This window comes from Ovis aries, chromosome 7 (genome assembly GCF_016772045.2).
Source record: "Ovis aries strain OAR_USU_Benz2616 breed Rambouillet chromosome 7, ARS-UI_Ramb_v3.0, whole genome shotgun sequence".
Classification (NCBI taxonomy): Eukaryota; Metazoa; Chordata; class Mammalia; order Artiodactyla; family Bovidae; genus Ovis; species Ovis aries.
In genome coordinates, this window is record NC_056060.1 from 73635363 (window position 1) to 73659779 (window position 24417).

The window sequence follows — 24417 nt, forward strand, 5'->3', positions numbered from 1 at the left end:
TACTAAGACACCTCATCTCTTCCTCTCATGGGCCCTGGTCTGCAGGAGCAACGTGAGTAAAACCCTGCTGCAATTGCAGCCCTCCAGGACAGACGTATCTCAAAGACAGCATTTGCAAAAGTGGCAGTTAGCTGTGCTGCGGGGAGAAATGAAACTCTCCTGGTGTCAGGAGCCTGGCTTCTCAGCAGGATAAACCCCTGAGTTCCCGGCACATGAGTACCACTGGATTAAAGCTGTCTGCTTGTGGGCAAGTACAGACTGGTGTCTGTCACGGAGAAACCAGAGCAGCTCAGCTGTCCCCAGTGACCATGAGTGTATAAGAGTAGGAAAGCCATCAGTCATACCGCTCACTCAGTCAGGGCAGCACACCACACATCTTCAATGCCCTGAATCCTGAAACCCTTCTCCTCCTCTCTCCCTGAAACCCCCCACCCCCCACACCTCCACAGGGGCTGGAAAGGGAGACATACGACCAGGTAGAGAGGCAAGTACATCAGGGGTTCATTAACAGTGGCAACCCATGGCCCACTTGAAAGGACAGGAGCCTTCCCGTTTGTTATCAGCTGACCCAAGGGCCCTCTGGAGCCCAGAATCATCCAACTTCAACTCTCTATGGAAAGTCTGCCTGAAACCTCAAAACAAATGTTCTTCCTCAATGAGCGACTCAAACTTTCTTGCTCATGTGCCTCTTAATGTGGTTTTAGAAGTGTTCAAACTCGGGGGCAGGGGGTGAGGAAGTTGACCCATGTGACAAGTTATTGCTTAAGAATAATCTCAGGACACAATCATATTTTTCTCATGAAAAATGGAGCTGTAGGGAGGATGAACTCTCAACCACTAAAGAACCTGCTGTGTTCAAGACACAGGTCTGTGGTCTACAAACACTAACACATTCTATTTATTCTCAGAGCAACCCTCTGAGGCCAATACTATTATCAAGCTATTTTACAGATAAGAAAACTGAGGCAGAGAGAACTTACCCAAGGTCCCCTAGTAGCCACAGGTAGGGCTGGAATTTGAACCCTGTGATAGGTCTGTCAACCCATGTTCTTAAACACTAAACTGCACTCCTGCCTTCTGTGTGCTGCCGACATTTTCCAAACCAAGCCTGACAGATCCAACGGTACTTACGGAAGAATATAAAAGTGAGGCCATGCTGAAAATCTGGGGTAAATATCATTAAACCAAGAGGACTTGAAAGCAAATTTCTATTTCCAATTCGACGGGGGTATGGGGGTGAGGAGGGGTGAAGGGACTGCTCAATGCAACTCTCCTCTCCTCCCCACTCAAAGTGTGGTCCCAGGACCAGCACCACCTAGACACCCATTAGAAATGCAACTTTTCAGACTTCATCCCAGACCTGCTGCTGAATAAGAATCTGCATCCTGACAAGACAAACACGCGTAAAGTCTGAGGAGAGCTGGCCTAATGGTTTCACTTACTCACCATCTGTGCCATCACGGTGTGGCTGATCCAGAAATATTTCAAACACAAGTGTTTAGCCCATCTGAGGCTGAGGCTGTCCCTGAGCTTTCCTTGTTTGATAATCACCCACAGTTACCCCCAGAACACGAGATTTGCCTTCAAACCAAACACACTCCTCAGAATGAAGGTGGGTGAAAAGCGCTCCAAAGCCTGCCTTTACCACACCCCACCCTTCTCTCCACCCCCAGCCCCACCCCCGCCTCTTTGTCTACTTTAGCCCTTGAAGCCCCAGGCAAGTCATTGTTGCAGTCTTCCATTCTCAGTTTCTACATTGGAAGGGGACTCAAACGCCAGATAGACCATTGACCCTTTACATCATCTCAACATGTGTGCATCCAACCAAGACTCAAAACGTGGTCGTGGTGGTTTATTCACTCAATGGTGTCTGACTCTGTGACCCCATGGACTATAGCCGGCCAGGATCCTCTGTCCATGGGATTCTCCATGCAAGAATACTGGAGTGGGCTGCCATTCTCTTCTCCAGGGAATCCTCCCGACTCAGGGACTGAGCCTGAATCTCCTGCGCCTGTAGGCAGATTCTTTACTGCTGAGCCACCAAAGATTCCCACTCAAAATGTGCTCCACTGCCAAAAAAGAATCAAATTATCAACTGATACAAATGCAAGTCCCCCAACCTCCCAGTCCTCAGCCCTCAGTCTGAGGGAACACTTACGTATATTAAGCCTGAATCCCCTGCTGTGTTTCATAGCTGCAGTCTGTGGGGAAGAGGAGCTGAAATGAGTCAGGCCAGCCCAGGTGTGAGCCTTCTTTAATGGTACGCTTGCTCTGTGGCCCCAATTCAATCATTCAGTGTCTACAATGGAGTCACCTGGAGGACCCGTTAGGTCACAGAGCAGGCAGCCCCGCTCCCAGAACTTCAGCGTCAGAAGGCTGGCCAGCACCTGGAAATGTGCATCCCTCACGAGCTCCCAGGTGATATCTGCATCCCTCACAAGCTCCCAGCTGATGCCCATGCTCCTTTGGGAGCCACTGCACTAATGATCTCTAAGACCTTTTCCAGCCTTGGAATTGTATTCCCAATTCAATCAAAAACTATTCTATAGTGTTCTATTATCAGAGAGTTAACTAAAAGCAAGGCTTCCCTGGTGGCTCAGTGGTAAAGAATCTGCCTGCAATGCAGGAGACCTGGGTTTGATCCCTGGGTTGGGAAGATCCCCTGGAGAAGGGAATAGCTGCCCACTCCAGCATTCTTGCCTGGAGGATCCCATGGACAGAGGAGCCTGGTGGGCCACAGTCCATGGGGGTCACAAAAGTTGCACACGACTGAGAAACGAACACAAGACAAGAGAAATTTCACCTCTCACTTTCACATAAATCAAATTGTTTCCCATATTTTCATTTTCCCCCCCACCAGATTTCCAATTCTTACTTTATATAGTTCTTATAGCATCCTTAATGCTATATGCTAGGCATTCAGTAGGAAATTAATTAATCTTTTTAATTGGAATTATACAGCAGGACTGAGCTTCCCTGGTGGCTCAGGTGGTAAAGAGTTCGCCTGCAATGTGGGACACCTGAGTTCAATGCCTGGGTGGGGAAGATCCCCTGGAGGAGGGCATGGCAACGCACTCCAGTATTCTTGCCTGGAGAATCTCCATGGACAGAGGACCTAGTGGGCTATATAGTACATGGGGTCGCAAAGAGTCGGGCACCACCAAGCGACTAAGCACAGGACAGCACACACAGCAGCACTAAAATTTCCACGGAAGAGAGATCCAGAATACAGAGCAGGATAAAGCCCAGTGAAGGACACAGTCAGAAGTCACCCAGCTGGACCTACCAGGAGAGAAAATTATCAAAAAACCAAACTCCTATCACCTTCCCACCTACAGTTAATCCAGCAACCCAGGGTCTTCCTAACTTTCCCATAATGTAAACAGAATTGCTTTGAGAGTTTCTGGGTAAAGAATCAAGTAAACGTGATCCTTTCAGACTACCAGTTATTTGCTTATCTAGCTGCGACCCGATTTGTCCAGCTGTAACCCGATTTGTCCAGTTGTGACATTTCTCCCAATTGTGTTGTTTCTTTAGGCTTTGAGGTTTTAAATATACAGTGTCTGCTGCCACCTGGTGGTACTTCATGGTAGATGCAGACCTAGAGACAGGCCTTTCTTTAGATCTATAGAAATAGGTAACTACACCCACCCCATGCTCTAACATTTCTTTTCCTAGATCCCTGGGTAAAGCATCAATCCATATTAAGATTCCTAGAGAACTGAATTTTCAAGAAAATGCTTAATCTGTCACTTAAAATTCTGGGCTGAAACAAATTACATGTTCACAATTATGAGCTAGAGCTGGATTCAGGCCAAATACACTATCCTGGTGTTTAAGCTCTGTAATTTTGGTCCAGTGCTGAATTTCTCTAACCCTTAATTTCCTCTTATGTGAAATTCAGATGTTGATGTACCATCTTTTCAGGACTAGTGAGAGGATTCAACTAGATCATGCATGAAAGCTTGAAACAGTGCCTGGCCCTTAGTAATAAGCCTTTGATATGTCTTCAGTTGGTAGTCAAGGTGATGTAACCAGTTGTTCTCAACTCCATGCCAACCTCAGGCCAGTGAAATTAGAATACCCAGATACCCAAATCCACTCTCAAGAGATTCTGATTTCACTGATCCCAGGGTAGGGAAGGAGGAGGCAGGTAGCTGGCTAGCAGGGCATCGGCAGGTTTTTAAATCTCCTCAGGTGATTCTTCTGAAAACTACAATAAATGATCCATAGAAAAGCCATGTATTCATTTGCAGGTCACAGCAGACCCCGTGTCATCCAGTCAGTCAATAGCACTTATGGAATATTTGCTATGGACGGAGTATAAGTGGGGCACGAGAAAAAAACAACCCAGCCCCTACTCCATTTATGACAATGCAGATGAGAGGATGAAGTGACGGGGAGCAGGTGGTGTCGTGAACTGCCATAGATGACGGCTGGGAAGGAGAGTTCTTAGCTTGTGGACTTCACAGCTACTGTGAGAGAGAAGGGAGAGGGGAGAGAGACCCTGGGAGAGGTCTGGGGTTTAGGGCTAGTTGTGTACAGAGAAGGAGGTATTGATGAAGGATGTTGTCCTCTCCCACCACTACCAGGCTCCGCATGCAGACATACACACACAGACATGGGCACGGCTTGACTGAGATGCCCTCGTAGGCCTGGCCCAATCAGTTTTTAAGCGACATATTCAACTCCCCATTAATTGCTTTAATAGCAATGTGGTAAATGAGCCATAATAACTGACTTTTTGTGTGCTTCTAGTTCACTTTTTTAGGATTTTAGGATTATTCAGCATCCTAGCCAGCCTGCATTGCATTTTGCTTAGGCTGTGATAGAATTAGAAGCAGTATAGTATACTGAGCCCCTGTGTGCTGGGCACTAAATGACAGATAAATGGATGCTGACCAACCAGAGATGTCCATGCCTGACATTCCGAAGGGTTTCCTCCCAGGCACATGTGTACATGGCCATGTGCACCCCCTTTTAATAAAGATGTTACTAGAGTCAATAGATAGTGAGGTCGATATTTTTAAATATCCGTACATATTAAGTTTAAAATAGCAAGTATCAGGTCTTCCCTGGTAATCCAGTGGTTAAGAATCTATCCTGCAATGCAGGGGATGTGGGTTCAATCCCTGGTCGGGGAATTAAGATCCCACATGCTGTGGAGCAAGTAACTGGGCCACAACTAGAGAGTCCACAGACTGCAATGCAATAAAGATCCTGCATGCCTCCCTAAGACCTGATACAGCCAAATAAATAAACAAACAAAAAATTTTTTTAAGCAAGAATCATACAATTTAAGCTATATAATCAATTAATTTTTAAATAAACATGTATATGTATATGTTATATATGTAAATAAATGTTAAAAGTTTGGAAGGATACTGTTACATAATGGCTCCATCTGGGAAGAGAGGAAAAACTATTAGAGATAAAGTGCTGGATAGAAACAAACTTTTACTTCTATTTCTATGTACTTATATAATATTTGAATATTTACAATGAGCATGTATGTTTTATAATTTTTTTAATGTTAGAAAGAGTGGTAAGCACAGACTCTAATAAATGAATTAATACATTGTCCATTTCTATGTATATATGTGTAAGTGTGAACATACAGATTTGGTTTCACCTATGTATATATAATGTGTGCTTGTATGTAGTATGTATATGAAGTATACTATAGTGTATATGAACACTTGTCATATTGTGGTATGTGAGAACATGTATTATTAATATGTGTATATACTATATACAAATAAAATATACACACAGACATAAAGTTACTGTGTACTTGTTAATGAATTCTATGAAAATAGATAAAACCTAATAAAATAGCAGATTTTACCTTGGAAGCTCCTAAAATATTTTACATACAATAAAAGGTACTTGCTGACTTTTCCCAAAGTTGAGATGATCCAACGTTTTTCTTTGTCTCTATCATCTCCCACTAAAATAGCATATACATAAACATCTTATGCAACCACAAGCTCTTCAACCAAAGCATATTCTGGTCTGAAAAGTCTTTGGGGAAAAATCATTAATCTGGTATCTTATTTATTAGGTCACAATATGGCTTTTAGGTAGATTTAGAAACAAATCCCAAATTCTTAGCTCTAACCCCTCACACAATATATTTCTTCAAATATTGTGGTGTATGCTTTGGCAACAACTCGCTGTTTCGCATTTTAGTTAGCTTATTCTACGTTGAATTTCAATGCAATTTTTTTTAATTACATAAGGAGAGAATTTCTGTGCCTTGGCCAATGGCCTACTAATTTAAATCCATATTCAATCCAACACAATTCCCATAGACATAAGAATCGCAATAATTCTTCTCTTATAGTCATTACAAGGATGAACTTAATAGTATGTAAATTACCCCACTAAAGCTATTTTAAAATGTTTTTAAGGGTTTTGTTTCTTTTTGTTTTTTTAGTTCATCTTAAAAGAGGGCAATTCATAATTGCTCTGTACACAACAAAGCGTTTTCCTGGCCAATGGCTCCTTTCCTTCTAGTAATACAGGGAACCACCAGATTCCAGGGTCGGGGAAGGAACGGCATCAGAGGGCGCTGCGGTGGAACCTAAAGTCTGCGTCACTCCTGGAACCACACGGGCCACGCCTCACCCTGTTGGATCAATACAAACACACAGACTCTTTGCTCTTCCCACAGGAGGATTACAACCAGCTGAGGCCGCTCTCCTACCCCAACACTGATGTGTTTTTGATCTGCTTCTCTGTCGTAAACCCTGCCTCTTATCACAACGTCCAGGAGGAGTGGGTCCCGGAGCTGAAGGGCTGCATGCCTCACGTGCCTTACGTCCTCATAGGGACCCAGGTTAGAAGGTGGTGTGACCGGGTAGGGCGGCAGTGGGGGGCTTACCAAAATGGAAAGAACGTGTAGGCATCTCCTGAACATCCTGTTTTACCAAACCCTGTTGAATAGAGGGTCTCAGGAACAACAGTCCTATGAGCAGCCTTTATCATAAACCACGTGGTAATTTAGCCCAGGGTTGAAAAGACAATAGAGCTATTGCAGATGTAACAGGAAGTTTCCGTGGGGCCTTTCAAAATCCTTCTCTCCGCTTTTTGTCTTTAAAAAACACAGTCATGTTTTAAACAGACACCCCTCTGCAGTTCTGAGTTAGAGGAATGAGGTGTAGATGTCAGTTACACCTATTACCTAATTTTTTTAATATCTAAAATACATGATTGAAAGTCACTAAATAGGTGTGAATGTCAAAATGACTGCAGCAATCAGAATACGCTCATTATGACAGAAACTCCTCAATAACAGTCCTTGAAAAGGAAGACAAGAAAGTCACTGTTCCCTATTCCCTTAAGGCCCCCGGTCTTTCAGATCTTAGAAATGATATTAAAACAGATATATGTGAGACAAAGCTGCAATTTAAAGTGTTTTGAAAGCTAATAAAGTTCCATAGTTTGAATTTCCAACAGTAAGCCAGTTCCCAAACACATTAGAGATTGTTCTAGCTTTTTATAGTTTTAAATAGATTGTTCTTTGCTATGTTAAAACCCAAATTACTATCCCAAAGACATAAAAATGTAATGATACTGAAGAGCTCTATTGTTGTCTGTTTCATATGCAGCTGCTTTCTATTTCTCATTTTACATTCTGCTTGACCAAGAAAAATTTTTAAGTAAGAGAAAGGAAAATATTTCTAAGAGAATATGTGGACAGAGAACTAACAGATCCATAAATATAATTAACACTTCTGCTCTGAAAGATAATTATTTGTTTGTTTAAATAAAATCTTTTGCCTTAACTCTAGATGATAATGTTTGACAGTTTGGTAAGGAAATACATGATGGGACATGCCAACATCTTTGTATGATCCAAATCCTTTTTATAACCCGTGGACACTAAGTTAAAAAATTAAGGCAAAAAAAATAAAACCCACCCACAAAGTAGTAAAGCTGAGAAATGGGCTGTCAAAGGGGACCCTAATGTCATTTTTTCTTTAAAACACAAGCTTTGATGTGCTCATTATTGACCCGCATGCATGTATGCATGGGTTCACACACACACACTGAGAGATTAAAGCAACTTAAATATTTAAATTTTCAACCCTCATCTACACATAGACGCTATTTTTGAAGTAGTTCTATGTTTGAAAAGATTAATGTTTATTCCTTGAGCAAGCCCCTTGGAAATTCCTCTTTAGAACTTGCCTTCAGAGCCTACAGCACATTCTTTAGAATATCCTCACAAGTGACAAATCTTCATCCCTTTGAGTATGAAGATTCGGTTTGGAAAAGTCTATGTATATTATATGCATATAATCAGGGGCAGGAAATAAACTATTAGAGAATTGGTAATATAACTAGAAACCAAATGAGGCGTCACTGCAAAGTAATAAGACTGATTATTTTGTATATAAGTAGGGTCTAGAAATAAACAGGAAATGTCAAAAGCATTTGAAACAGCCACAGAATCATTTGAATAAGTCCTCAGCTCCCATGGCAATAGTGAAACTTCCCTGGTAGCTCAGTTAGTAAAGAATCCTCCTGCAATGCAGGAGACCCCAGTTCGATCCCTGGGTCAGGAAGATCCACTGGAGAAGGGATAGGCTACCCACTCCAGTATTCTTGGGCTTCCCTTGTGGCTCAGCTGGTAAAGAATCCACGTGCAACGTGGGAGACCTGGGTTCCATCTCTGGGTTGGGAAGATCCACTAGAGAAGGAAAGGCTACCCACTCCAGTATTCTGGCCTAGAGAATTCCATGGACTAATAGTCCATGGGGTTGCAAAGAGTTGGACAGGACTGAATGACTTTCACTTTCACTTTCCCAGGATAATAGTTTTGAAGGTGAAACTATAAGGAAAGCCTGGGGTATACATATATAAAGAACTCACTTAAATTCTAGACATAATATGGCCATGTGTATGTGCTTCCTTAAAGAAAATTCAGCAATTTCACAGTTGTCAAGTAGGAAAACATCTCTATTATGTCACAGTTTGAAATATCTGGTAAGACCTGAAAAAATGAATAAATGTATCGCATGTGTGTTTTTTGCCAGATTGATCTCCGAGATGACCCCAAAACTTTGGCCCGTTTGCTGTATATGAAGGAGAAACCTCTCACTTACGAGCATGGTGTGAAGCTTGCAAAAGCGGTACCGATTTTGAATTTCATTTTCAATGGTTTCTGAGAGACGAGTTTGCTGTATGCTTTAGAATGGAAGAGCTACGTAGGCTTTTGCTCTCATATGCAATGTGTTCAAAATCATCTCTCTGCTTTATACACTTCCCTCTGTTCAAGTCAGGCTGGAAGGGACCATTTGGTTAGCATTCTTGTCAGCCAGCACTGTCTGGTTTTCATTAAGAAAGAAACTTGATGAATTTAAACAGCTGAAGCACGTATCATTTGATTTAGCAACCTCTAGAATATCCATTTGCCGCATTGAGTATTAATAAAGGGAATCATTAGATAGATATTTGTAAACCTCACTGCTTATTATCCATGTAACTCATTTAAATGACTCCATAAAAGGCATTTTGTGATTTTCCTGAGAGAAACTTAGATTTGCATCTGGCAGGGTTATATTTGTTTAGTCTTTCTCACCCTATAATGAGTAGCCACTTAGAGGAGCTGGATTATGTCACCAACAGCATCTTAGAAGAGTGACATGGACCAAAAGGTAACTAGCCGAAGAATCCAAGAGGCTATTCACTGATAATAGCTACTTGCTCACAGCTGGAACAGTTTCCATCATCCATTCCACGGTCCTTTCTTCATTCTTAAGAGCTAAAGAATGATTTTGTTGGGAAAACAATTTAGACCAAATCTGTCTCCCATTTACTGCCAAGATGTGCTCAAAAGCAGACACTAACATGTACATGAGAGGATGAGGTACCAGATGCAAAAGGAGGTTTATAAATCATATTTCCATAACTTTCTCATTGATTTAGTCACAAACCCATCAAGCCAAGCCAAAGGTCTCAGAAAGTTCTCTTTTACTTTATTTAACTCACTCTGCAAATGCATGCCCTGGGGCAGAGTTAGGGGTCCCCTGCTTGTAAATAGGTCAAGAGTCACATTAATTACCATTTTTTATGAATAAAAATGCATGCATTTCTCTTATTAAACCTTTCTTATAGGCAACAAAATTAAGTGATGCATTAGTATAGAAATGAATTAAATAAAATTCTGTTTCTATGGATGTAATACATGAGAACATCTCACAAATATTTGAGAAACTGAATGCTTCTAGGGGGCTTCCCAGGTGGCCCTAGTGGTAAAGAACATGCCTGCCAACGTAGAAGACACAGGTTCAATCCCGGGGTTGGGAACATAGTCTGGAGAAGGAAATGGCAACACACTCCAGTATTCTTGCCCTGAAAATCCCATGGACGAGGAGCCTGGTAGGCTACAGTCCAGGGGGTCACAAAGAGTCGGACACGACTGAAGTGACTTAGCACTATGCTTCTCGGGATGGTAATGTTAGAACCAGCAGTGGGAGCCACCCATCCTGTTCTCACTAAGCACTTTACAAGCTCCATCTCATTTCAGCCTCTTGCTCCCCTCTTAGGTAGAGAGCAGTGGTCTTCTCTCACAGTTGAGGACCCAGGTCTTAGGGAGATGAACAGGTTTGATTCACACAGCTGACAATAGGGATGTGTGTGTGTGTGTGTGTGTGTGTGTGTGTGTTCAGTCACTCAGTTATGTCTGACTCTGTGCAACCCTTTGGACTGTAACCTGCCAGGCTCCTCTGTCCATGGAATTTTCCGGGCAAGAATACTGGAGTGGGCTGCCATTTCCTACTCCAGGGGATCTTCCTGATCTCCCCACCCCCATGCACCTGACCTTTTGTAAACCATCTCCTCAAACCGTTTCTTTTCCCACCGATAAAATGGGCAACATGTCAGACTTCCCTGGTGGTCCAACAGTTAAGACTCTGCACTTCCACACAGAGGACACAGGTTCAATTTTTCGTTTGGGAACTAAGATTTCACATGTCATGTGACACAGCCAAAATTTTTTTAAGAAATGGTCACATTTCTACAGGTTCTTCTTCCTTTTCCTCAAACATCCCACTTCTATTCTCTCCCTAAAGTACTTAAACATACAGTTCCACAAATGATTGTCTGTGATTCCCAGCTAGATAGCTTTCACAGCGAGGAGGCTCCAGAGGCTCAGCACCAGCTTCGTGCAGAAACTTGTTTTCTGTGTCTCTTGCTTCTGGAGTCTCCCACCGCCATCCTGTCAACGTCCTAGGCTGACTTCTCATTTGGGAAGTTGTTTTTTCCCTCTGAGAAGAAGTCGTTCCAAAGCCTCCCATCTCATTTCATACTTATTTTAGGAACAATGGCTGAGTTCACCACTTCATTGCCTTTTGCCAGTTTCTCCTAGCAACTGCTCTCAGATACAGCGAAAATCATGTTTAGCTTACAAAATCCAATTTAGAAGAAAACCAAGCAAGAGTTTAACTTGTTTCATCACAATTCATGTAATTATAGAGATGCTTTAGGTTTCTCTGCAACCTGACTTTCCTGTCAAGTAGTTTATAATAACAGCTAACATTTATGGAGTGTTTGCAGTGCACTGGGCTTCATGCCAAGCACTTTTCACACCTTGTCTTAATTAATCCTCACAGCAACCCCTCAAGGTGTACGTATTATTACCTCCACTCTCCTAGTGGAAACTGAGGCTCAGAGAAGCTAAGATCGCCTCCCTAGAAAGTGGCAGGGCCAGGATATGAAACTGTGTTTAACCACCATGCTCTTCTACTTCCCCCCTCTAATCTGAAAAGAAACCCTTAGGTTTGGGGTTTCTTTGCTTATAGACTGAAGCCCCGTATCTTTTTGAAAGACTTTTTTTTGATGTGGACCATTTTTAAAGTCTTTATTGAGTATGTTGCAATAGCGTTTCTGTGTAATGTTTTGTTTTTTTTTTGGCCATGAGACATGTTGGATGTCAGCTCCCCAGTCAGGGATCGAACCTGCACCCCCTGCACAGGAAGGTGAAGTCTCAACCACTGGGCCACCAGGGAAGTCCCTGAAGGCCCCTATTTTAATGTGTATACTCTCCCCATAACTTAGATGCTTTGCAAGTTCAGATTTTCTATATACTTTTGTTCAGTACTTTTCAATTTCCAAAATGTTTTTCGTCTGAGAGGACATTTTATTGATGAGACATTTTCATGTCATACATATTTCCTATTATTTACACTCTAGAGTCAACTACATTTATATAAATGTTTTGTATCAATTTATAATAGTCATTGTTATCCCTTGCTTTACCCTTCCTCTTCTTTTCATTATTGGTTTTAATTTTCAGCCTACTCCTCCCACACTTTTGTCATTTGTGTATATCTATTGCAACTGGACTTATTTGACAATAATTAATACCTAATCTGTGCCACTTTAGCTCTAAGATGATGATGCTTTGTGCATTCTCTTTCTCAGTTCCACTGAATACAATCTAAACATGGTTTTCTAAGCTCAGTCTTCCTAAGGTATTTCTGAATAAAACACTGGACCATTTCCCTTTTTTCAATCTTTGGCCTCGCCTGTCATCTTCTTTACCCTGTGCATTTTTTATTGCTATTCTCACTCTTTATCTTAGCACCCATCTCTTGGGTTTCTAACTTGCACCAGTGGGGTTTAAAGCAGCAAAACTGCAGCAAAACCCCTGTCATCAATGTTCATGGAATCCTTAATACCCTCCCGCTGACTGTGAGGGTCACCACTACCCTCCTTGTTTTGTGTGCCGGCCATGTCCACTTTGTCCTGTGGTCATGGGAAATCAGTCACTTCGCTGCTGGGATCTGGGCTACAGAGATCAGAGGGAGACAGCCCTGCCCTCAGGAGACCCACAGCCCAGAAGACGAGAGAGACAGGCAAGCTAAAGCACACCAACTGAACAAATAGAATAGACATGTGCCCAAAGGACTGGGGCAGCAGAGAGGAAACAGTGATGGACACGTCTGGGGAGAAGGACTCAGAGTCAGTTTCTTGGAGCAGCCAACAACTGAGCCAGGATAATAGGTTTGTCAGGTGGACAAAATTAGGGGCCTGGGGAGATCAAATTCCAAACAGGGAGACCGATACATGCAAGTAATGGCCCAAATTTCACCCACAAATGTTTTGATCAACCAACATGGGTATTTTTGATGTGATTTAGTGGCCAACATTGAGCAATTTGGAAACTTCACGTAAGTACACATTTCTGACTTCTTAAAAAAAATCAGTACATCTGGCAGCACAATCCAACATTTCCTCATCAATTGCAACTTTTAAACAGTTTTTAAAATAAGGTATTGGGTTGGCCTGAAAGTTCATTCAGGTTTTCGCATAAGATGGTACAGAAACACCTGAACCAATATATACTGTTCAGTAAACCACAATCCCCACCACCTCATAATAACCTACACGCAAGCAGTGCACTCACATTATCCACCCTTGAGTTGGCAATTTCTACCAATTAAAAAAAAAAAAAAACACTTTTCCTCTTTTAGCAGTTTAGTCATCATGCTAATTTATTGAGAGGGAATCTCTCTCATGCATCCTTTGGTTCTCTTTCTGTCATGTGGCTCTCAAGTTGAACTTTCTCTCTGCATAACTTTCCTAAATGTTAAATAAGAAAGAAGGAGCTTCTCCACTACCTGCCATTTCTTTAGATACCAGCTTACTCTGTTTATTGTACTAACATCTCTTTCCCTATTTACATACAGTACCAACCTTCCTTTTCCCTCCCTTCTTCTCTCATCATCACTCAGCCATAACAAAATCTCCGTGTTTGTTTTGCTCTTTCATCACATTCCTTTACATTTGCTGGAGAGACCTCAACAGAATGATTAAGACTCAGGCTCAGGAGACAGACACATTCACACCTCTGCCATTTTCTTAGCTGCACGGCTTTAGGGAGGTTACCTTACCTCTCTGGACATCAGTTTTCTGAGCTGCAAAGGGGAATGATGTGAGACTTACCTCTCAACTAAGTGAGCCGGTGTACCTACCACAAGGTCTAGCTCGCCTGGCTAGCACTGTTGTGGACACTGTGTCCTCTCAGATATGTCTGCAGCTGGGCAGACCTTCCATTCTATTCCTTCCAGTTACGCCTTATCTGATTCTAGAACATGTCCCACCTCCACAAGGACCACCTGAAAGAAACACTAGCTTCTCTTTCACTTGAGTGGTCACTGTGAGTTTGTTTGCCTGTTTTTTTCTTCTTGTCAGACTCTTTTATTCCCTATACCTCTGATACATTTCCCAGCTTCTGAAACAATGTTACAGCTATTATAAAGTTATCAGGAAAATGTTCTGTCAGTTTACATTCCTCAGTCTCTATTTTGTTCCTGAAAACACATCATTTGGGTAAAGCATGTCCCAGATTGCTAACATGTGTATCTAAACAAAGAGCTGTGAATCCTGAGAGCTTGCAGATGGATTCTAAATATTTGACAGTGTAGGTCCCTTTGCTCCAAGAGGCAGATGAAGTTGCTGCTGTAAAAGAGGCTATATTTCCTTGGGATTGTTTTGCATTTTGCATCTTGGAGGGCACACTTTTTTTTTTTTTTTCCAGCAGTCCCTATAACATGGCTGTGTTTTAGGGAATAAGTCTTACCTGCCTCAGGAAGAGTTCTTTCCTCTGATCATTAGAGCACCTGATCCTTGGTTAGCAATACTGACCTCACAACAGGGTTCTGGTTCTCACGCATATTTCCCAAATCACACCCAAAATCTGTTTGCTACTTTTCTGGTAACTATCAGTACAAAATAATGCTATATTAACCCCGTTACACAATAACACCTTGATCTACTATGTGATTATCTTCAGAAATGTCTGAATTGGGAACAAGTTTGGGCTCCTCTTGCACCATCAAAAGGCAAACTCTAATAAGTTGTCAGCACTGTGGTGGGGGTGGGTAGAGACAAGAGAAGGAGAAAATGTGCCCTCTCCCATCTTGCAGGACCAAATGGTCCAGAATTCCACGTGTGAACCCAGCTCAGTCCAGCTGTCCTGTAATTTCCAGAGACAGTCGAGGCTTGTGATCTTAGCGGGAAGGTATTCTAGATACAACAGCCCCATGGTGTGTTCTGGGTATTTTTTTCAGGATGACTGACAAGAACCATTTAGTAGACACATTCATTAAAAATTAGTGTGCTTTTCACATGTGTTAATATTGAGTCCTGAATACAACCCCAAACTGTAAGAGATGACATTTCAGGACATTATTAGGAAAAATTTTTCTGATCCTTATCCTTATAATCCTTATCCCTCACTTCCCTTGTGGCTCAGCTAGTAAAGAATCCGCCTGCAATGTGAGAGACCTGGGTTCACTCCCTGGGTTGGGAAAATCCCCTGGAGAAGAGAAAGGCTACCCACTCCAATATTCTGGCCTGGAGATTTCCATGGACTGTAAAGTCCATGGGGTCGCAAAGAGTCGGACACAACTGAGTGACTTTCGCTTTGCTATCCCTCTTTTATATTCAATTGTTTTTGATTATATATAAAAAAGCTATTTTCTAATCCAGACCATGGTCAAAGTGAAACCATAAAATAAATTTTCAATATGTAACATCCTTCCTTTGGGAATTCTTTTGGCTCATATAGTAACCAATACCCATATAGGAAAAAAGTGCATATCTGGACCCCACCAGAACAATTTTACCTCATGCTTAGTTTTCTTATCTGTGGACTTTCAAACAAGTGAGCAGCGTCATTTCACTGTCAACTTGACCAGAGTTGAGTGATGAGGGTCAGAATTTCTATCATGAAACCAGGGAAAGAACACTCATCAAGTGACCCAGATTCTAGGTCTAGCTCGTTCACTTTCTAGTTGGATGTCCTTAAGCAATACAAATTGGCTGGTTGCTGCCCAAGACACCCCACATTAGTGTCTTGCTTGGCCAGTAGAGTGTTTTTTAATTGGTAAATATTAATTAAAATCAAAATGCCCACGTCCTCTTCAAAAACACAAAGATGGCAACAATGAACCAACATTCCTGTATGACAACGATTGTCCAAAGTCAAGTAGCCTGACAGCTTTAAAGGGGTATGCACCCACAGGACACCACAGTCTCCACCTCTCCCTGTTATCTGGCACCAGCCCTACTTTACTTAGTTACCTAAGCTACTGGCTCTAATCAGCATGTGATTTTGCTACCCTGTTTTAGTCATTTATCTGTTGGTTTCCAGGAGCTCTCCATCCATCCACCCTCTCCTGGATACACTTTAATTTTTCAGTTATTCTTATAATGTGAAGCATATAATAGAAGCAATTCTCCAGATGTCCTTAATATTTAAAAGTCCACATCAAATTGTTAGCTCATACTGAGCTTGGGAGCAATTAAAACCCCAGGTCTTGCTCACATGAATTATCTCATGAAGTGACTGCCAAACATGGTCTGCTCTACCTGCAATTTTTTAAGAATGAGAATCTGTAGCTCTGGCCTGAATTTTTATATTTCTCATAGGGATCTGTGATTATCAAATATGTCATAATATGAAATCATCAAAAGCTTTGGAATAAAGCCCTAGGCAAGCACAAGGTATTTTGTCATTTAAATACACGCAGACTGTGTATTGACAAAGAGGGCATCTGTGCCAGTAGATACAGTTTATGACCTTTATTTTTCTGTGTTTTGGGAGCTTAACTGCTTAAAATATGCCTTTTAATGTATCTTAAAACTGAATAATATAACCAATGAGATATTACTTTGCTGAGAGATACCTTGTCAGAAGTGCATTTTAATCAAAAATGACCTATAAAACCATATCACTCTCTATAAAACCGCTCTCTTTCTATGAGCTTTATTAAGCAAGTTGACACCCTGCCCTACTATGCACAGAAGGGAATTCATTTCACTTGTTCTGCATACAAATAAGTAGGCCCTAAAAACAACATCACATACCCTGATGTTCACAAAAAATACTTAAACCATATCACTGGTTTTGAATCCTCTCTTAATTTTTATGTTTTATATTCTTATACTTACGAATAAATTTGTTGTTCATCAGAAGCAATCCACAGTCATTTAATGTTGTTGTCAGAAAGCAAAATATGTAAAAATATCAAAAAGAAAAGCAGATGCAAGTTGAAACACAGAAGGAAAAGACGTGATCCAAACCATCCATGGGCTGTTTGAGAGACAAGCAGCGGTAGCTGTTGGCTGGGCAGAGGGCAGACACCATTGTGCTCTTCTCTCCCTCCTCCTCTCACACCTCTCTTTGTGTTTTAGATTGGAGCACAGTGCTACCTGGAATGCTCGGCCCTGACCCAGAAAGGTCTCAAAGCAGTTTTTGATGAAGCAATCCTCACCATTTTCCATCCCAAGAAAAAGAAGAAGCACTGCTCCTGGTGTCACAGCTGCTGTTCACTTATCTGAGGTGGCTTGAGACCCACCTCCACCCCACAAGGGGTAAGAATGGCAGCCAATCTCCGTGACCCAGCTCAAGCCAAAAGGAGGGCATGACCAGAGAGGAAGTCCCTGACCCAGAGGCTTGCCCCTCCGCCCTGTGAGCCCTCCCAAGCACAGCACACTATCAGCCAACTGCCACATCCTCCATACCAGCCAGAAGCATCTACATTGCACACTCCACGAGAATGCTGAGCCCAGATCCCAGCCAGTGCCACCACTGACCACGTGGGAAACAAAGTCAAGGCCATCTTGAGTTTTCCATCATCCCCTCCAAGAACATGAAGCTGATAGGAAATCATCATAGGAAAACCAAAAAAAAAAAAAAGAACTTGGTTCTTGTATTGGTGGCCTTACATGATGTCTTTTACAAAATATGGGAATATGATACTAACCTTTTGTTCTTGAATCTGCTGTTCTACTATGTGTCTTACATTAATTTGTATTATTTTAAGAAATTACTAATTTACCAGTTTACTCAGGCCTTATAAAACTATGCCAAACTATCTTAAAGAAAAAGGTTTTTATGTTCATTCCTATTTTCAGCATGTTTCTACCAAAGCTATTAAAACCACATGTACCTCTGAATGCCTGACTGTAAGAAGATACAAGGAAATGTTGAAACTTTTGGAAATATGTGAAGCCATAATTTCTGAACCTGATTGAAAGAAACACCATCCGAATTGTTGCAGGTCCACGTTTGTTGCCTAAAATTCACCCCCAGAAATGCTTACATTGATTGGTCACATTATTTTTTCCACATTATATTGTCATTGTTGTTGTTTAGTCCATAAGTCAGGTCTGACTCTTTGCAATCCTTTGGACTCCAGACTTCCCTGTCCTTCACTATCTCCCAGAGTTTCCTCAAGCTCATGTCCATTGAGTCAGTGATGCCATTCACCATTGCATCCTCTGTCTCCCCCTTCTCCTCTTGCCTTCAATCTTTCCCAGCATCAGGGTCTTTTCCAAAGAGTTGGCCCTTTAAAATTACAAATGAACTGTGCTTTTAAGAAAGTAGAATTTCTGCTTTTCAATCAAACTGATTAGGAAGAGAATATGACAGACCTATCTTTTAAAAAAATTGTTATTCATTAAAGTGAAATTTCCTGCTCCCTCCCTTCCCCACTGTATGCCTCTTTCCTCTCTTGATTTCACACTGTCTCCCATGCCCAATAATAACTTGATTCCAAAGAAGGATCTAATCATGGGATGTAAAAAAGTTGTGTTTAAAAGTCCCCAAAGGTTAAGCCAAAGTGCCTCAATTTTCCCTCTCACTTCTACTGAAAGTGCGTCCCATGGGAGCTCTCATTCATTCTCTTTAAAGGATATTTTCCAAGTATAACTGGTACTAAAATATTGCCCCTCCCTATTTCCTGTTCTCATTGTCCCAAATGTGTATTTTGGTCTATATCCATGAGTACCAAGCTCTGGATCCATCTATGCCCTGCTTCCAAAATGATGTGCTCTATGGAACAGGGACTTTGGCCCTGGGGAAGAGACTCTTCCAAACATCCAGGGATTCTTGTATCTCAGAGTGATTTATTGCCTAGCTTTTAATTAGAGACTGTGAAGGCTTCTAATTAGTCTTATTTGCTTACAGTTATCCTGGAAACACCCAGGTAGGCACTTTATTTTTATTTCAACTGCATAAGCAAAGTGCCTCTTTGCAGCATGAAATTACACGAATTTTAGTTTAAGAATTTCTAGATTCACATTCCTGTTGGAAAAATCCAGTCTTTCTAGTTCTTTCTGCTCCTGGAGGAAGCGCATTTAAAAACAAGCATACAGTATTGGTCTTTTCTGTGAAGACCTTCCATGACACCGCCCCCCCCTCAGTTTTGGGGGTTTTGTTTGTTTGGAATTTTTGAAATGTGCTTTCCCTTCTTCTACATTTCAAGTTGTATTTCTCTTCTCCCCCATCTAGTTGCTGAACATTTCCTTGAATACACACACACCCCACCTAAAAGAAAACGGGAGTTTTGTAAGTCAAAGCTTGACATTTAGAGAAAACAAGGACATTCTCTCTTTGTAAATGGAAATCAACCATGTATAAACTGTAACTCTGCAGACGTTGAGTTCATCCTTTACAAACAATAATGAGCATTTAGCCCTATAATAAATGAAGTGCCATTCGCTGGTTTTGTTACATTATTGTGTGCTTATGTCTTGCTAAAGAGCCACTCCTCACTGATGTGGATGAAAAATTGAGAACAGTGTGTTTGCTCTGCCAAGGAGAATTTTCCAGATGTGTACACTCAACAGGCAAATGGTTCCCCAGGTCATCACCTCCCTAATGGGCCACAGAGATTAACTTGTTCATAGTGGGAGATCTCTCTCTCGCCTAGAACCAGAACCTGGAGAGACAGTGTCTGTGTGGAGCCCAAGTGCTTAGAGGTTTTAGGAGCTATTTGTTGAATAAAATAATGAAGAACAAAGCAACCTAAAAGAGTTCATGTCATTCCACCAAATTAATCATGTATTCCCTGCTTCATGGCAATAGGTAGTTCATGTCTCTAAAAAAAAAAAAAAGTTTTCTGCCATAAAACTGAATAAAACTATATTCTCAAACTAATGATTAAAAGACATAGAAATCTCAACAAGGACCCTTTAAAGGTCTACACCATCTTCAAAGTCAAGAAGGGGCAACAGATGGCTACTGAAGGTGTAGTCTTGACTTTTCTGAGATAGAAAAGCTATAATCCAATCTCCTCATTGTACAGATGAGAAAATACAAGCCCAGATGAGTTAAAAGAGATATGTTGTGACAAAGCTGGACAGATCTCAGCTTTTCTGCTTCCCATCCAATGTCTTTTATCTCCATACTGTAATCTATACTGGGGGCTCAGACGGTAAAGAATTTGCCTGCAATGCGGGCGATCTGGGTTCGATCCCTGGGTCAGGAAGATCCCCTAGAAAAAGGAATGGCAACCCATTTCAGTATTCTTGCCTGGAGAATTCCATGGACAGATGAGCCTCACGAGCTACAGTCCCTGGGGTTGCAGAGTTGGACACCACTAAGCTACTAACACTTCAATTTCATACTAGAATCTACTCATTATCAACATATTAAGTTGGAGTTTTGTAGGTATATTACCTGAGTTGCATCTGTTTATCCTATAGATCCTAACCACATCTCAAATATATGACATGGGCCACTATAATAAGATACACATGTACAGTGTAATATAATCTCAATTTCATGGCTTGATCAGGTAGCTAGTTTGACGGATTTTTTTTTTTTTCAGTCAGATGGTTGGTTGTTTGGTAGAATTAATGGACTTATTTGGAAGACCCAAGTCAGAACCATGTTAACAGTAGAACTCTGGGCTGCTTTCTGCCAAGAAAATTTATACCCAAAGAGCAATTGCTGAATGCAGTAACTGCAGCACTCTCAACAAGAAAGCACTAAACTGGGAAATCAAAAATTGTCACACACATATGACAGGAAGAGAGATTTAGTATGGAGATTTCAATGTCTGATCATGACATGCAGAGAACCATTTGGAAGATTTCTGGTCTGTAAGAGAAGTACCGGATGAAGTGCCTGTAACCATACGCACAGCTTTCATAAAACCCAGAATATGAAGATAACATAAATATCATCCTTAGGAGTGTTAGTTCCTATAACCTCACAAAGTAGAGGGTCTTCAAGAAATATATAGCTTGAGTGAAGTTGCTCAGTCGTGTCCGACTCTTTGTGACCCTATGGACTGTAGCCAGCCAGACTCTTCCATCCATGGAGTTTTCTAGGCAAGAATACTGGAGTGGGTTGCCATTTCCTTCTCCAATATAATCTGAGGTCAGCCTTTAAAGAGGCAATATTCCGGGAGTTGGTGATGGACAGGGAGGCCTGGCGTGCTGTGATTCATGGGTCGCAAAGAGTCAGACACGACTGAGCAGCTGAACTGAACTGAACTGATTGCTTTCATAAATGCAGATTCATCCATAAGACCAAATTGATGGAAGATTAAAAATCAAGTTCAGCTTTAAAGGAATGTTTGACACCATGCTGGAGATGATCTTATGTCTTCATTTTTAAATCTACCCCTGTGTTTAGAGGCCAGAATACAAAATGTGCATTCTCTTCTGCAGAGAGAACCACAGGTCACCAGCTATTTTCTTAAGAGTCATTGAGTAGGCTGCCCAAGTACAAAGGAAAACTCAAGAAAACATTTCATTTCAAGGACCATTAGAAGCAGAAAAAGAGAGAGTGAGAGGGGTCAGGGAAACCAAACTTCTTGTGAAGAAAGTTAGGTACTCTTAAAAAGGAAACATTTAGAGAAGGGAGAAAATCCTAAAACCAAACACAAGGCAAAAACACACATCTGACAGTCCTCCTGGAGAATCCCTAACTTCTGCCTGGTCTCTAGGGCCATGGGGAAGAAAGCAGGACCATTCTCATGAAGAGCATTCTATGTTTCTGGGTCTCTAAGCAGAATCAGCCAACAGAATTAATTGTGTAATAATCCTAGATAATACCACCACGTGATTCATTAAAAATGGATGCTGTGCTGGACAGTGCTCTCTGGGTCTTTAATAGCCATGCAGATCATCTCTCTCAAACCTCCTCTGAGGTCATCTCCCTTCAAACCTTCTTCTTCATCCTCCTCAAACCTTCTAACATGGAGCGGGCAGGCAAAGGAAACTTACCAAGAAATATGAGTGAATAAATCAGTTTGAAAGTTTCATTGAAAATGAACATGACTTAAAACCTGAAAAGGATGACTGTGGGATATCTGGAAAGACAGTTACTTGTATGAAGAATATTTATTTATTTTGGCAGAATAACTCTAAATAGGAAGATTGCATTTAAAATGGACAACAGTGTTACCTTTCTAAAATAAAACATTTCTAAACTCCAAAATGAAAACTAAAATGTACAACAGCAATGACAGAGTACAAAAATACGAGATAAGGCAACAATTCATGGCGCTTCAACAAAGAGCAAAAAAGAAATTAAAGCACCAAATTCTACACACAAGCTCATTAAGCATTAGAGGCTCAGCGCTGCTCTTGGGAGATCTCTTGGGGTTAGGACAGGAATGAGTCAAGGAGGGTTTGGCTCATCTGTGAATTCGTGGGATGCAAGTTCAGTAACAGTTCTTGGCTTTTAACTTCCACTACAAGAAATTAGAGGAAAAGCTGCATGATTAATCTTGGTCACAATCTATGTTTTTTTTTTTTCCTCCTTAGGGAATATTCTGTTAAAATCTAGAGTCATTTTGTGCATGTTTTAAACATGTTCTACCATGGAAATTTCATTTTGTTCTGAGTTCTGCAGTGACTCAAACCTTTATGCTATGTAGCTGGTATAATTTTGTTGAATTTTCAGCCATGTCCTCCAAGCCTCTTGGTATATGCAATTATCATGGATGAACAGGGGCTGATCAGTGTTTTAGGGGTGAGACGTCTGGAGTAATTTGAGAAGAGTGTCCCCAAGACCCAGAGCTGAGTTTTGCCTGGAAGCACATTTCATCTCCGAGAGACTCTGAACAAGTCTTTTTTTATTTTATGTTAATTCTTTAAAGAAAAAACAGAAACTCTTTCATAGCAGGTGGTATGTTTGGGACAGCTTTGTAAATACACACCTGAAAGTGCCACCACCTGCTATTTTTTTAAATCAATTTTTGTAAGCAATCGGATTTTTTCTCACAGAGGGCCTGTGGGCAGAAGGTTAATGAATTCTGCATTCTTCTCATCACCTGGCTTAAATTGTTTTGTTTGCTCTGAGTACACAGTAATTGCTGTTTAAGTACATCTCAGGAGAATTTTATCCCGATGGAAACAGTCCACATTCCTCCTCAGGTAATCTCGGCAGAGAAAATGATAGACACGGGAAGCATGGCTGAGTTGCTTGCAAATCGGCTTTCTTACCATCTGCTTCTTTGTAATGGCTATTCTGTGTACACTATTGGTAATTAACAAAATGTCATTTCCTGCACTATAACCTTGAAGTTTATCTTGTGCTGTATTCTGACTTTAATTCATTATACAGTCTTTTTTCCTACTCTCATTTCTGGGTTATCTGAGGGTATCCTCACCAGGCACTCAAGAAAACTGCCTTCTCTAGCCTTTGTTAGAATGGGAAATTTGCTACTCAAAGTGTGGTCCAGGGACTAACTGAATGGGCACAACCTGAGAGCTAGTTAGGACTATAGAAGCTCAGTCCTGGGCCAGACCTACTGAATCTGAAGCTGTATTTTAATAAGACCCCAAGTGACTTGTGTGCACTTTAAAATTTGAGAATACTGGCCTGTGAGACAACCAAGTTTATCATTAGTCTTTACACCCAAACATATAGCTGCCAGATGAAACCATCAGCTTCACCTATCTCTCTGATGCTATCTTAGGCTAATATTTGAGTTGTCCACATTTACTTGATGAAAAAAAAAAGACTTTCAGAAGTCCTTTCTTTTGCTTTTCATGTGCTTCCCAGCTACAGTAAAAGAAACAGCATGTTTTGGAATCCAGAGCAGAAAAGCAGCATCTGGTTTGAAAGATCTGATAAATCTCAAGAACTTCTTTTCCGAAAGTCTTTCTGGCATTTATAAGGGAGAGAAAAAAAACCTCCAAAATGGTTTTCCGTCAAGAAATAAGAAAGATTTATATCATGTAACATTATAAACTTAGAAGATGAAGATAAAACAAATTTCTGAGGCATAAAACTTCATTCTTCACTGTTTAAGATAATATTCTAGACAGTTCTCTAGAGGCCAGAATAAAGATTGACTACAACTTGACCTCTACGAAGGGCATCCCCCTGATTTAGATGTTTATTGCTCTAAGCACAGACCAGAATTGTCATCACTTATGCAACACATTTTTACTAAACGTCACAGGGGACCATGCTTTGTTAACCCTACCCATATCCCACCTTGTGTACAAGAGCCCTTTAAAAATTGAAAATTGTACACACACATGCTTAAGCCTCTTATCTTATTCACATTCCATTGTTGCTCCAGAAGACCTGAAGGAAAATCATACCTACTTTCAGACAAAGAAAGTGCACAAGGATCACCACTTCTTTTT

At 41.1% G+C, this 24417-nt stretch overlaps 1 protein-coding gene across 2 annotated transcripts in view; it reads left to right on the forward strand.

Annotated features, from left to right (window-relative positions):
- Positions 1-19534, forward strand: part of RHOJ (ras homolog family member J) — a 96354-nt gene extending 76820 nt beyond the window's left edge. The window contains exons 3-5 of one of the 2 annotated variants that reach the window (XR_009601254.1): positions 6677-6841; positions 9045-10296; positions 10731-17056. Coding sequence is in view for 1 of the 2 variants with exons in the window: in XM_004010708.5 (XP_004010757.2) it covers positions 6677-6841; positions 9045-9140; positions 17212-17358 (408 nt within the window). In the remaining variant the exon portion in view is untranslated. Of the gene's footprint in view, positions 1-6676; positions 6842-9044; positions 10297-10730; positions 17057-17211 lie in introns of those variants that run through there. The other variant, XM_004010708.5, reaches the window with a different exon arrangement.
- The last annotated feature ends 4883 nt before the right edge of the window (positions 19535-24417 follow it).